The sequence below is a fragment of the Solanum verrucosum genome, unplaced genomic scaffold (genome assembly GCF_900185275.1).
Source record: "Solanum verrucosum unplaced genomic scaffold, falcon-dt-bn FXZP01000238.1, whole genome shotgun sequence".
NCBI lineage: Eukaryota > Viridiplantae > Streptophyta > Magnoliopsida > Solanales > Solanaceae > Solanum > Solanum verrucosum.
In genome coordinates, this window is record NW_026020630.1 from 4,917,879 (window position 1) to 4,931,696 (window position 13,818).

At 33.5% G+C, this 13,818-nt stretch overlaps 2 protein-coding genes across 2 annotated transcripts; one reads left to right on the plus strand and one right to left on the minus strand.

Annotated features, from left to right (window-relative positions):
* Positions 1-1,366: 1,366 nt before the first annotated feature.
* On the plus strand, positions 1,367-7,288 carry LOC125811518 (probable E3 ubiquitin-protein ligase ZFP1). The gene is made up of 7 exons (XM_049491024.1): positions 1,367-1,511; positions 1,815-1,855; positions 3,340-4,216; positions 4,591-4,982; positions 5,113-5,211; positions 5,393-5,560; positions 6,886-7,288. Exons 3-7 carry the CDS (start codon positions 3,385-3,387, stop codon positions 7,030-7,032), a joined length of 1,638 nt encoding a protein of 545 aa, XP_049346981.1. The 5' UTR covers positions 1,367-1,511; positions 1,815-1,855; positions 3,340-3,384; the 3' UTR covers positions 7,033-7,288.
* Positions 7,289-8,372: 1,084 nt separating this feature from the next.
* LOC125811532 (ras-related protein Rab11B) lies at positions 8,373-11,577 on the minus strand. The gene is made up of 2 exons (XM_049491038.1): positions 11,152-11,577; positions 8,373-9,029 (listed from the first exon to the last, which is right to left on the minus strand). Exons 1-2 carry the CDS (start codon positions 11,373-11,375, stop codon positions 8,600-8,602), a joined length of 654 nt encoding a protein of 217 aa, XP_049346995.1. The 5' UTR covers positions 11,376-11,577; the 3' UTR covers positions 8,373-8,599.
* Between the last annotated feature and the right edge of the window lie 2,241 nt (positions 11,578-13,818).

The window sequence follows — 13,818 nt, forward strand, 5'->3', positions numbered from 1 at the left end:
TCAGTTTGTCTTACTTTTCTTTTAATTTGTTATTTATAATACGTTATCACAAAGTTATACTAAAAAAATACAACATTAATTGATTGAACTTAGTTCAATAAAAAAAGTAAAATTGAATATGAGTGATAGAGTATTATATTTCATTGAGTTGTTTGTTGGTCAATACCGTTAGTATTATATCAACATATTCATATTATGTGAATATTTCATCACTCATTTAGTTTATCTCAAACAATAGTGTATATATAAAATAGTAAATTACAAAATTTAAACATGTGAATCAATTTTTGTATTTGAAAATGTGAAAATCATGATATGAAATTCCAAATTAAGCTTTTTAGAGAATTTAAGATTTCAAAAATGGCATATCCAAATGTTGATTTCATCTCAAAAATTTTAAATCATGAGAAGAAATTGGATATCAAATGCCTACCAAGTTTATATAAATATTTCATGGAATGTTATATCTTTTAACAAAATTAAATGACCAAAATTTGTTAGATCGACACTTAGAGGACTATTTTTGTCATTTTCCCTAATATATCATTGAATTTTATTTCCAACAAAAAATTGGCCCAAATTAGAACATGCTTAATTATTAGTCTCATGTGACTTTAAATTGACTACCATGTTGTTTTCTTATGCGAGTAGGAATAGGCTTTTTCCTATAATACCAAATTTATTATTATAGCATCAACATTTTTTTATTAGGGACTTTAAATTTGAATTAGCATTATAAAATACAATATTACGTTTGTTAAAAAGTTTTAATTAAAGATATTTCAATAAAATTAATCATCTAAAGTCAAATTTTATTCTAAAACTTTAAGTATATATGCCTACGTAAAAAAATAGTATTGCTTCTTTTTCTTTTTTCATAATTGTTGTTTTTAGTTTAGTGTTAATATTTTCCGTAATATTATTATTTATAATAGTGCGGAGTTATTTAGATTAATAACATATTAACTATGTATTTTCAATATAGTATCTTGCATATTATTGTAAAAACAATATTCTCATTAGTAGAATATTTGAATTGTTTAGTTAAAAATTCTAAAATATTTTAATTAAAAAGTAGATAAATTTTTTTTCTAAAATATAGATTTTTTACTCTTTTTTTAAAAAATCTTTAATATTATCGAAAATAATATGAAAGTATAAAACTTTTAAGGACTTAAAAGGCAAATGTCATCAAGCCACCAATGTGGAGAATTTTTAACGCAAATTCAAATTTAGTCCATTCAGATAAACATCGAATACCGAATGAAAAAACAAAAAACTAATGAATTCTATATTGAGGTGCAATTACTTAAATACCCTGAACTGCCTTATCGTGTTAGGGATGACAGCAGAAATTACAAGAAAAATAACGTGGCCAATTAATAGGAGAATCAAACAGCCAATTAGCAGTTAACCGTAAAATTTCCACTTTTCCATTGAAACCTCTCTTCAATTATCCCTTTGCTTTTTTCCTTCTTTGATCTATCGATCGTCTGATCAACCTCTAATTGGTTAGTTTTTCATTTTATAATCGGACCCAATTCATCAAAGTTTCAAATATAATGTTTAATTTTGTGAATTAGGTAATGTGTAGCTATTTCTTGTTATTCTTGTTTTAAGCATGCATACGCTATGGCAGGAAGCAATAATTTGTGGGGTTTCTTGTTGATTTTTAGTTTGATGATTATTGATCGCCATTTTGGTATCTGGGTTTTGTTTTTTTTGTCTAAAAGATTGTTTTTTTTTTTTTTTTGGTTTTTGTGATTTGTGTAGGTGTTTTCCACTGAGCATTTTTGTGCCTTTTATGTTTAAAGGCGACAATCGAGGAAGAAGTTGATATTTGGATGATAAAAAGGTGAGGCTTCGATTTTGCTGTATGTTTTCCTTTTCTCATCCATGAATTGCATAAGATTGTGTATCAGTTATATATGTTACGTTGACCTTAACAATACTGGAAGATTATGTTTTTTTATGTGTCTTGCTTGGGTGTATGCCTGTATAATTTGGTTTTCCTTTTATGGTGTTTGGGCAATAATCAACTCAATTGGAGTGTTTTGATTTATGTGTCTTGCTTGGGTGTATGCATCCTGTCACTAAGCTGGTTTGAGAGAGATGATTAGATAGGACATGACGCAGTTTCAGCTTACTGAGGACATGATAGGAGAGTGTGGAGGACATGGATTATGATAGAAGGTTGGTAGGTAACAGTGCACTGGCTTGTTGTCGGTTCATATTAATAGTCATAGTATTGCTCCTGTAGTTTCCTGTTCTTCGATTTCTGTTACTGTTTCTTGATTTCTTGTATCTCAATTATTGTTTTGTTTTGTTGTAGTTTTTGTTCTGTTTCCATATGTTGTTTCTTGTACTTTCGTTACTTCTTTCCTTGGACTGCATTGGACTGTTTTTCTTGAGGCGACGATCTACCAGAAACAAACTCTCTATCTCTTAGGTAGGGTAAGGTTTGAGTACACTCTACCCTCCCCAATTTTTTTATTATTGTTGTTGTTGTTGTCATGTAATTTCTGGCTAGTGTTTTTTCATGAGCAACAAACATTTCTGATTGAAAACTGTGTAATTTGTCTTGCCCACTTCTCTGGTAACCAAACATGACATAATTTAATCTCGAAGTCCTAATGAAGGTTGGTGTTGTTTTAAAAAAACACACAACTAAAATCAAGATTTTATTTGGTGTGTTCCCGACTTGAAAAATTTCCATCCGGGTCTGTCAGTCTCACTGCCCTGCCTGAATATCTACCACAAGAATGTGAATCTCTCTATCTTCAGTGATATGGCGTTTAAGCTCTCTGAAAGAACTGAGATCCTACTTGATTTGTGGGATACGTGAAGTTTAGGTGAAGACTTAATAATTTGGTTTGGCATCTTGAGATATACCCTTCATGACTAGTGAATTTGCCAATGATCGGTTAAGGTGATTCTGAATGCAGAAAGAAGAGCTCGCTAAGACTCCCCACACCATATTTATCTGGTTCATTATATTTACCATACGTAACTACTATAGGAAAAACATTCATGAGTTTTGTGGTTTTATTTTTCATTAGTGTTTTTATTGAGGTGATGATACCCAAGCTCAATTTTTCTGAATCAAAGATGTAATTCCTAAAGATCTTGAATAAGAACTACTAAGTTCTAGGTTCAATATTGAACTTCACTTATTGGGATGAACATGGAGAAAGATATTGAAATAAGCATCCATTGATCTAGATGTCCATTTACAAACAAAATGATTATCAGCTGGCCATCTATCAAGTTTATGCAATTTCTTAGTCAATGATGTCATTAGGATGCAGTATGTATTATAGCTTGTTCTCCTCCAAGCAGGCATCACCCCACAACATTGTAACCACGAAGATAGGCTAAAGGAGCATGTCACACGGTAATCGCATAATTGATATGGAAGCAGATCAGCAAGGTCAAGAGTTTTTTCATTCAGCACCTTGCATGTTTTATGGGAGCATAGCGACTTTACCACAGCCTACTGTCCATGCAGTAGTACCAGCTCCCGTAAATGCTGGTAATATATATTTGCACCATGTATCAGACCATCAAGAGGGTACCTTAACATATGGCTTGACACAGTTCAATGGGATTCAACATCAGCATCCTGCCAGCAATCCTGACCTAGCTATTTCTGCTTCATCAAATCATTACAATCCTTACATGGCTGTTCCATCCGCTTCTGGAGATTTCCCTATTCCAGTAAATCATGGGCCACATGATCGGCTTCATACAAGCTCTCACAACATCCTTGGAATGAATTCAGATTACGGAAGGAACAATCATTACATGGACGATGTCAGAGGCTCATTTAAGAGAAAGAATGCTGAAGGAATTCCTGCAAATCTTCAATATCATCATGCTTTGGCAGGTTCCAGTTCTTCTGTTGCTCCAATGATTGCAAGGGCACATGAATCTGATATTCCAATGGATGCTGCATCATTTACACCACCAGATTATGGAGGCAATTCATCATCATACATTGAAGATGTAGCACTGAGAAGTATGAATAACAGATCTGGTGCTAATGGTCCAGAAAATATCGCACGACATAACCACAATCATTTATTTCAAGGGAACTATATAAGTCAGACCCATCAGTTGCCTGGCAATCCTTGGTTGGATCTGCAGTTCAACAGCAATGGTAGTGAGACTCAACCTTGGGCCTGGAATCAGGCTGCTCCTTTACCCTATGTACCTGGTAATTTATGTTCATTTTTTAATTGAAATTTAGGGATCTATTTTCTCTAGGTTTGCTGATCTTCTCCTTGTTTAACGTTTTCTGAAAGTCTTTTGTTTTAAGATTTGTTTTCTTACCAGCTGAACAATGAATCTTTCAGCTTCCTTTTGCCCGCTTATTTTAAATGGAAAAATCCACAGAAAACATGTCTGATTTTCCTTTTGTCTTGACTACCATTTTGTTAATTTATCTTGTATTGACAAATGATTTGCATATGTGTCCCCCTTAGTTCTATATCTCTAGTGAATCCCCCCGCCCCTTCTTCAAATTCTTCAAGTGATGACATTTAACTTCAGGAACTGATTGCAGCTGCTTGCTTTTCTTTATTACACTAGGTGGCATTGGGGGATGTGTAGATGCTGGAAACATGGGCTTGCGAGGTTATCATATGGCATCCAGCAATGGAGGTTTGACTAGTTTTCTGCATCCACCCATTCCTCAAGGGCACCCAGGACTTCATCATCTGCCACCTAATATTCAAGGAATGAGAGGCCAGCCTATCACCTTCCCTCCGCAAATGACAGCATCATCCTCACACAGACACCTACCAAATAATTCGTCCAATATCACCACTAACCTAATGCAAGGCATTGTAGAGGCAGGGCCCAGATATATGCCCTCCCTACCAACTGGCTTTGGGTTGTATAGACCTCATCGAAGGGCTATCGTGCTTGAAAGAAATACTAGACATCAGAACCTTCCTAACATGAGAGTTCTGCCAGAAGATGTAAACTTTTCTCTGTTTGACCATATCTCGTTACTTCCTTTGTCATTATTGTTGTCTAATTGATGCATTTGTTTGATGTTAATAGAATTGAATGCTAATGGGTTTATCTCTTCATGGTTGTTATATGTAGGGAGTGGCAATGCTGGATGTTTCGGGATACCATGAAGTTAACAATCCCATTGATCAGCACAGAGATATGCGTTTAGACGTAGATCACATGTCCTACGAGGTGAGCAATAGGTTTCTTGATTATATTACTGTCTCAGATTTGTCCTGATGGCTAATCAGTACTTGCGAAGTCTCTGTTTTGTTTGTATGTTATTTACTAGTTCGGAGTTATTGTCTGCTCTGCAATTAATTTGCATGACTTCTAATAATAAAATTTCTGCAACTTTAAAATTATATTCCAGGAGCTTCTTGCACTGGGGGAGCAGATTGGCAATGTAACAACTGGATTGTCAGATGAAATAATCATTAACCGTTTGAAAACAAGATCATTTTCGCCCCCCGTTATTCCTTGCACCCTGGAAACTGCTGCATGTTTGGATCACGAAGCTGATTTCTGTGTCATATGCCAGGTATTAGCACTAACTTATACTTTGAGTAGGATTAGGTTTGCCTGTGACTTTTGCAGGGATCACTCTGGGGATGGCTCTACTTCAGTCTCCTTTTCTCCCGTCCATTTTAATTTTAGGTGCTGATTAAGTACACTAACCAAGACAAATCAAATGGGTGTAAGCTCTTGCTCAAACAATCACATTAGTAGGTTTTAGTTTGTTACTCCCTCTGTTTCAGTTTGTTTGCCTTTTCTTTTTAGTCCATTTAAAAAAGAATGCCTCTTCCCTTTCTTGATAATTCTTTAATTCTAACTTTCCACATGACATATTTAAGACCACAAGATTAAAGGGCACTTTGGTACATTTTACATATCTTTAGTTTAAGACCACAAGTTTCAAAAGTCTTCTTTATTTTCTTAAACTCCGTGTCAAGTCAAAACCAAACAAATAAATTGAAACGAAGGAGTGTTAAACTTCATTCCAAATGATCTTCCTAGGAAATGTTCTTATATCTCTTAATTTATGTTCTTATATCTACTAGTAATTCTTGTTTTCAGTATCTTTGATGAAGATATTCTTGTTTTAACTCTCTGATAATCGTCAATCTCTTCTATTCACACTTTTCTTTCTCAAAGATTGTTTTTTTTCTCTCTTACTGTGGTTAAAGAAATTTCTTTTGATGCTTCATATAATAAGTCAAGTTTGGGAGACAATGTATTAAGCAGAAATATGAAGTTGGCACAATTGTCCCCTTATAACTCTTTCATTCTTCCTCCTAATAAAGAATATAATAATTTTACAAATCATTCCACTTGGAAAACTTTTGCATTTGGAATTGATTTCTTTTTCTTTTCCTATATTTGTAACTCTAGAAGTGACGGTATAAAATGTTATGGAGAAAGAATAGGTTGACATCCAAGTATAAGAGCCATGCGTTCTCTTGGGTGGTGGTATGAATCTATTTAAGCAATAGCATAGCGTAGTCTGTCAGCTGAATTATTGACCAACAGTTTACTATTGCATTGTTTCGAAATAAACTGAGGATGCTTTGGACTCCTTCCTCAATCTTTATAAGCTTTTAACTATCATCACAGTAGGATGCCATCAATTATTTTTGGATTTCCACCAGGCAAAGTATTGCCTCGGCTACTAAGATGTTTCTGTCCATCTTCTTTTTTTCTGTTCACATTTATGTTGTCTGGTTTGTAATGCATGATTATTTTCCAATTATGCGCCATTAATGCTTTACTGTGCTTTCCTATGGAGCTACATTTCCTTGTTTTCTTTCTTTTAGTTATCCTTACATCTCTGATGGCTTGCAATGTATATTTTGCCTTCAATTTCAGACTGATTACAACAAGCAAGAAACTATAGGAACTCTTGATTGCGGGCATGAATATCACGCGGAGTGCGTAAAGAAGTGGTTGGTTGTGAAGAACACTTGCCCTATCTGCAAATCCACCGGATTGTCGATAGAAAGAAAATATTTGTGAATACAGGGAGTTGGTTGGTGGATGAATAATTATAAGAGTGGGACATTTTGTTCTCTTGTTAAATATTTGTTCTCTAACAAGAGGAGACCTGTATAATTATATATATATTTTGTATATACTTTGGCTAGATGTTAGCATATAACTTGGTGACCTTAATTTGTCACCTGAATTTGTACAGACCTCTTAATTTTGTTGGAACCATGTGCATGTATTGTGAATTTTGTATAGACATCTGAAATTATCTTGTTCAACCGCGCATGATTACTGTATTCTTTCTGGATTAATGTGCCATCTTTGTACTGCAGATGGTATAACTAGTTAGTGATACTTTCTGAAGCGTACAATACATTAACGTGTTCTTTAACTTGACATCAGTTAGTATGTGTGTCTTTCAACTTTGATTGTGCATAAGAAGGTACTTAAAGTATTATAAAGTAGACACACGTGTCTTACACGAATTGTGTGAGATGCACACATCCTAAATGACAAATCACGTGAGATTTGTCATATAGGACGTAAAGTGTCTACTTGTTCAATTTTATGATAGTGTTTAAGTGTCTATATTTTGCGCGCACACAAAATTGGAGGATATAGATATCAGATGATGTTAAGTTAAAATGCACGTTTATGTATTATATCTTTTTATAGTGTTGAGCATGCTTATCACTGTTGGTACATTATCATTACTTGGGAAAATATTTAGGTGTTCACACCAAACTAAGCAAATTTACTCTTAAGTTACAAAGTAAAGTGATGATATATAATTATGTACACATAATATGTCCTTTAGTTTGACCTTAATTCACATTTACACCCTCCTACTTTGAGGATGCACAAGTAGATACTTAAATTTGTATAAAATCAAATAAATAGACACACATTCTACATGGAATCCTACATGACAATTTGAGTCTTACATGTATTATGCTAGGACTCATGTGTCTACTAGTTTAACTTTGTTCAAGTTTAAGTGTCTACTTGTGCAGACCTAATAACATAAATGTAAAATAAGGTCAAGTTAAATGACATACTTATGTATTATGCCTTCAAAAAACTAAAAAAGACTCATGTAAAAGTGAAATTAAAGAGGTGTCATAAAAAAAGAAACCAATTTTTTTTAAAAACAGACTTAAAAGTAAAGTAAAACAAACAAATTAAAACATAGAGAACATAAGATAAAATGACAACTAATTAACAATCCTAAGAGACATTATTCTTCAGAAAAAAACCCAAAACCACTTGCTCTTCTACATGTCAAACTAAATAACAACTAAGTTTCAGTTTCAAATAAGTTGCGACGCTTATATATAAATCATGTTTCTCCATTTAAACTCATCTCATGCCATAAACATACCAAATAAAAATATAATGTAAAAGTATATAAATAATAGTAAATCTTTTCAAAGAGTCAAAAGACTAGCAAAATAGGGTACAAACTAAAGGTAAGTTAATGAAACAATACAGATGTGGAATATTTCCTAAGATATTCAAAACTGAGAATACTCAATGCAACTATAGGAGAAGCCATTTGAAAGCTTAACTTCACTGATTTCTTGGTTTTTTTAGCTTAGACAGAGCAGCAACCAACTTTTTTCACAGCTGAAACATCATCCTTGCCAACATTTATAGTCTGCCCCTTTGGCAATGCAGTAGGATCGTCCCCAACTTCGAGTGCCTTCCGACAGACCACCCTGTATATCTCGGTCAATACTTCTGTAAACGCATTCTCAACATTCAAGGATTCAAGTGCTGAAGTCTCCATATAGAAGGTACTCTCTCTTTCAGCAAAGGCCTTGGCGTCCTCTGTTGAAACAGCACGCAAGTGACGTAAGTCGGCCTTGTTCCCAACGAGCATTATGACTATATTTTGGTCGGTATGGTCTCGAAGTTCTTTTAACCATCTCTCAACATTTTCAAATGTGACATGTCGAGTGATATCGTACACAACCAATGCACCGACAGCCCCTCTGTAGTATGCACTTGTAATTGCACGGTACCTATTGTCCGACATGGGAAATGGAAGTTTTAATTAGTCTCCACATCTAATAAGGTGCCAATCTTACCGTGACAAAGGAGAACCAAAAAGATTTCAAACCAAAGATTTAACAGAGCTCAAACATAAGTTCCACACTTGAAATAAAAAATCAAACCCGAAAATGAACTTATCAGGAATTAGGCTAGCTGGCAGAAGAAAGTCGCAGGTTAAGCAATAAAAGAAAGCAAGAAATATAAAACTAACCAACGAGAACCAGAACAGAAGAACTACAAGGATAAACACCCATTCTCTTTCTCTTAGGATGTCAGTTAACTATTTCGAGTACATGAGCGAAGCTCATCTTTCATCCATGTATACGCATCTATACTCTAGCGTCTAGTCCGAAATTTGCAACAGAACCACCACTTAAAATGGCATTATAAGGAGATTATTTCTGACACCTAAGCTGATGAAGTAGGTAACAGTCAAATGTCGTGATTAATTAAGTGCACAACAATTAATTAATGGAAAATAGTACCCATTCTTTAAAAATGTCGTGATTAATTCAGTGCATGACATTTTCCTTTTTCTTTTTGATAAGTAATGGAAAATAGTACCCATTCTTTAAAAAAGCCCTCTAGTCTCACCTGAAAAAGTAAGTTTCTAGCAAAAGTCAATTAGTACTTAAATGAGATGATGTTAGCTAGGAGATAATTAATAGACTAGTACTACCATACATGCACAAGTCCAACTTTTCTAGCTAGCTTGCTATAAATAATTAAATATAACATTGTCAACAAGCCAAATTTTGTTCCTTATTATTATAAGCGAGGAATCCACGAGGGCTAGTGGCGCACCGCTTGAAACTCGGTGGATAATGGACCCACCTCTCTACCCTTTTCCAATTGAATACAGTGTACTGCAATTTTGACTGCAGTAGGCTTCAAACCTTTGATCTACCCCTAACCCACACACAATGCACTGCCCACTTACCACTAGCCAAATCCCTAGGGACCACATTTGCTCCACTCCTTAGTTATCCGTTTTTGTACCATTTCTTTCCTTTTCTTTAATTATATGATATTCATATTTGAAACCTTAAACCTCAAAGATTTATGAATGACTAGGAATGCCCGGCAACTCAATTTATCCGGTAAACTATCAGGGGCTCATGTAGTCCATGCCAGATTAATCGTACTCTGGACCGGGGCAATGAACCATCACACCTATGGAAGTTTAACGTGCAGATGTCATTTGTTCTCACCTCTAATTTACAACTCTCGAAGAAAAACAAGAAGAAATCACCTTTTAGAAGAAGTTAGAAGTAAATTCAGGTCTACCATTGACAACTTGATCCACAACTACACTTGCTCGTTGCCTAAAAGACACTAATGGGAGGCATTGAACCATAGGAAAAATCCATCACTACTAAGTGTTATACTTGCTAGCTAACAATCAAAAGCATCTCTACAATACCAAGCAAGACAGAGCAATCATATCCTTCACATCCTCCTTATATATACAAAAACATACCGAATGTAATCCCACTCATGGAGTCTTGGGGAGGGTATGATGTTCACAAACCTTATCCCTACCTTTGTGAGGTAGAGAGACACGTAAGAGATAGATATATACACACAAAAACAAAGTACCACAACACCAACCACCACCACCACAACAACATTCCAAGTGTAATCCCACAAAAGTGCGGTCTGAGCGGATAAAATGTACACACACCTTACCACTACTTTGAGGTAGAGAGTCTGTTTCCGATATACCCTCAGCTCACAAAAACAAAGTACCACACAGTCACAAAATCTAGATGGCAACATAACATACTAAGTAACACGACGCCTTCTAGCTTTTACATATCTGTAACTGAATTAGGGAACTTCATCCCTTAGCTATGAAACAACCAATCCTTTTCAAATCTTGCCAAAAAACTCAAAAAAATCAAAACTTTTTTTTGGGGGCAAGTTTATTAACTCATTAATTATCAGATTCTAGCAAAAATTGAAACAAATCCCACTTTAGAAAGTTAAATTAGCAACTTATACGCAAGTTTCAAGAGTATGGGATTGCCAGATCAAACAAAATTCAACCAATTAGCTCAAAATGTAGAAGTAAAGAGAAAAAAAAAATACCTTTCTTGTCCAGCAGTATCCCAAATCTGAGCCTTGACGATCTTATCATCTACCTTAATGCTACGGGTAGCGAATTCAACGCCAATAGTAGACTTTGATTCAAGATTGAACTCGTTTCTGGAGAATCGAGAAAGGAGATTGGATTTTCCGACACCAGAATCTCCAATTAGCACCAACTTGAACAGATAATCGTAATCATCCTCAGCTCTATATCCACCTGCCATCTGCGATTAATTCAACAAATTAACTATTTGGTTTACTTAAGGGAATAGTTGATAGTTCTAAGGAAAAAAAGTTGTTGCTGCTACTACTGCTAAAAAGAGGTAGGTGGCAATAAAGGGTTCATTTGACGAAGACTAGGCAATGATAAAATCTGCGTAGATTCTGTTCTCTTACATTTCTGAATTTTACCCTGTTATGTTGTTCAAGGGCGGAGTTATCTCATGGTTGTTTTCTCTAAAGAATTATACTATTTATACCTGATTAGTATAATTTTTAATGTATATAATAGATGTCAAACCTGTTTCAATTAACTTGTATGTTTATTTTTCCGAATTTTGAGTCTTGGTAAAAATTTTTGACTCCGCCACTATTGTTGCGAAGTCCTGCGGAGTTCAAGAAAGCTTTTACAGCAGTGAAAATGGGAGATGATGGTCACATATGAGTCTTGACTCTTGGTGGATTTGGTTAATACTTAAAATGTTCTTTATTGGAAATAAATGGGGATTTTTTTATTTTTTTTATAGTAAGTAAAAAGGTATAATCTCAAAAATGATTATAGGTAATTTGGAGAAGTGTATTAAAGTCACATAGGCACGCACATACACAAATAGCAAAATAAGTTTTGAGCACATGCAGTAGCAAATCAAGAATTACACTTTTAGCACAACTTTTCTTTTAAAAAAAAATAACAGTACATATAATTCAAATAATTGTAAAAGAGTAAGTTTTATTGACAATGCAAAATATTTACAAAATCAAACTGTTAAGAAGCTAATCGCATGTAAATGACTATACTAAATATGAGTTGGTGGTAATAGAAAAAAAGTAAGCAACTTATTATAACTAATTAAGCTACATAAATAATGTAAAAAGAAAAAAAAAATCTTACTATATTCTATATGTATGTATTTATTCATATATATCATGTACATGTAAATGAACATGCAATGCATAAATAGATAATAAATGGTACAATAACTAAGTTCATTTAAAGATACATGACCAAAATCCTGAAACTATCAAGGATGAATTTGAATGATTCATCTATTATACACAATATATTCATATAAAAATTGTGAATAATAATTTATGTATATAATAATTAGTATGGATTAATTAAGCTACATGAGATACATTTACAGATTCTTAATGAATCACCCACTTTTTAAGCCCTATGATCTATTGAATTACTTTACTATTGAGCATTAAAGAGTGATAATTTATGCATGTGTCGGTTGAAGTAATGATAAATGAAAAAAGACTTTGACCCAATTAAAGAAACTCATTTATATTTTGAAAATGTTTATTAATAACCGAAAAAAAAATATTCCCATCATACCAAACGCACAAATTAATGTCAAGTATTATGGGTATGTTTAAAAGGTCATTTTGCAATTGGAAATTAGGGTGTAATTATATAGTTTGACGTGTTTATTTGGTCAACATGACATTAAGTTTAATTGAGAAAAAATAAATCTTTTCTTTTTTTCATTTTTCATATTTCTTGTATACTCGTATATTTCTCGCACATTAAAATTTATTATTTAAAAGAATATTATTTTCTTATATTTACTTTTTAATAAAAATAAAAGAATACTCAAACATATAATTACACCTTTTATTTTATAGCTATATATATAAACAAATAAACATGACATTTAAAGAGAATTTAAGGGATTGTTTGGGGTTTGACTTAAGGTCGGCGGGTATACATTAATTAAGGTGCAACATCGGTAGTTAGTGAACATGTGGGTGCAAAGGCGCCCTTGTCTTTGGCAATCACATCCTTATGAATCCTTTTTCCCCACCCCAACTTTATTGTATTAGACTATTAGTCATGTGAACTTAAGCTCCATTTTTTTTTACGATTAAGGCATTTGAATTTGAATAATTAACCTGTTGTATTTAGATGTGTAATATTGAATAATTAAGATTATTTATTTATTTAGCATTTAAATATGTATACATTTATTTTTAAACATATTGAATATACAATTCAAGTAAAATAGTAATTAGATCATTATTTGATTAAAAAAAAGGAACCATTTAAAGATATAATCGAATAGATTATGTCCACTAGTGAACAAACACCAGTTTATCAAGAATATGCAAGAAAAACACTTCAATACGTGTCAGTTTAAGAAAAAATCGTCTTTTTTTACCTACTCCTGGTGCCTAAAGGTAAAGAACTTCTTCAATAGCCAAGTCGAGCAGTCAAGCAGCAGTTGAAGTCTTTGACTTCATAGATTTGATACGCACAACACTTAGTATCCATCGTTTATAACTAGGACTATTGGGGTATCTAATCCTATTCACTCCCCTAGCTTAATACCCATAGATTCAATTGGCTTCATATAATTCAAAAAACACTAGTTTTCTCGAAACTTCTTGTTCATATCTCTCATTAAGAGGTGCTATTTGATAATGTATGTCTAATAGATATAT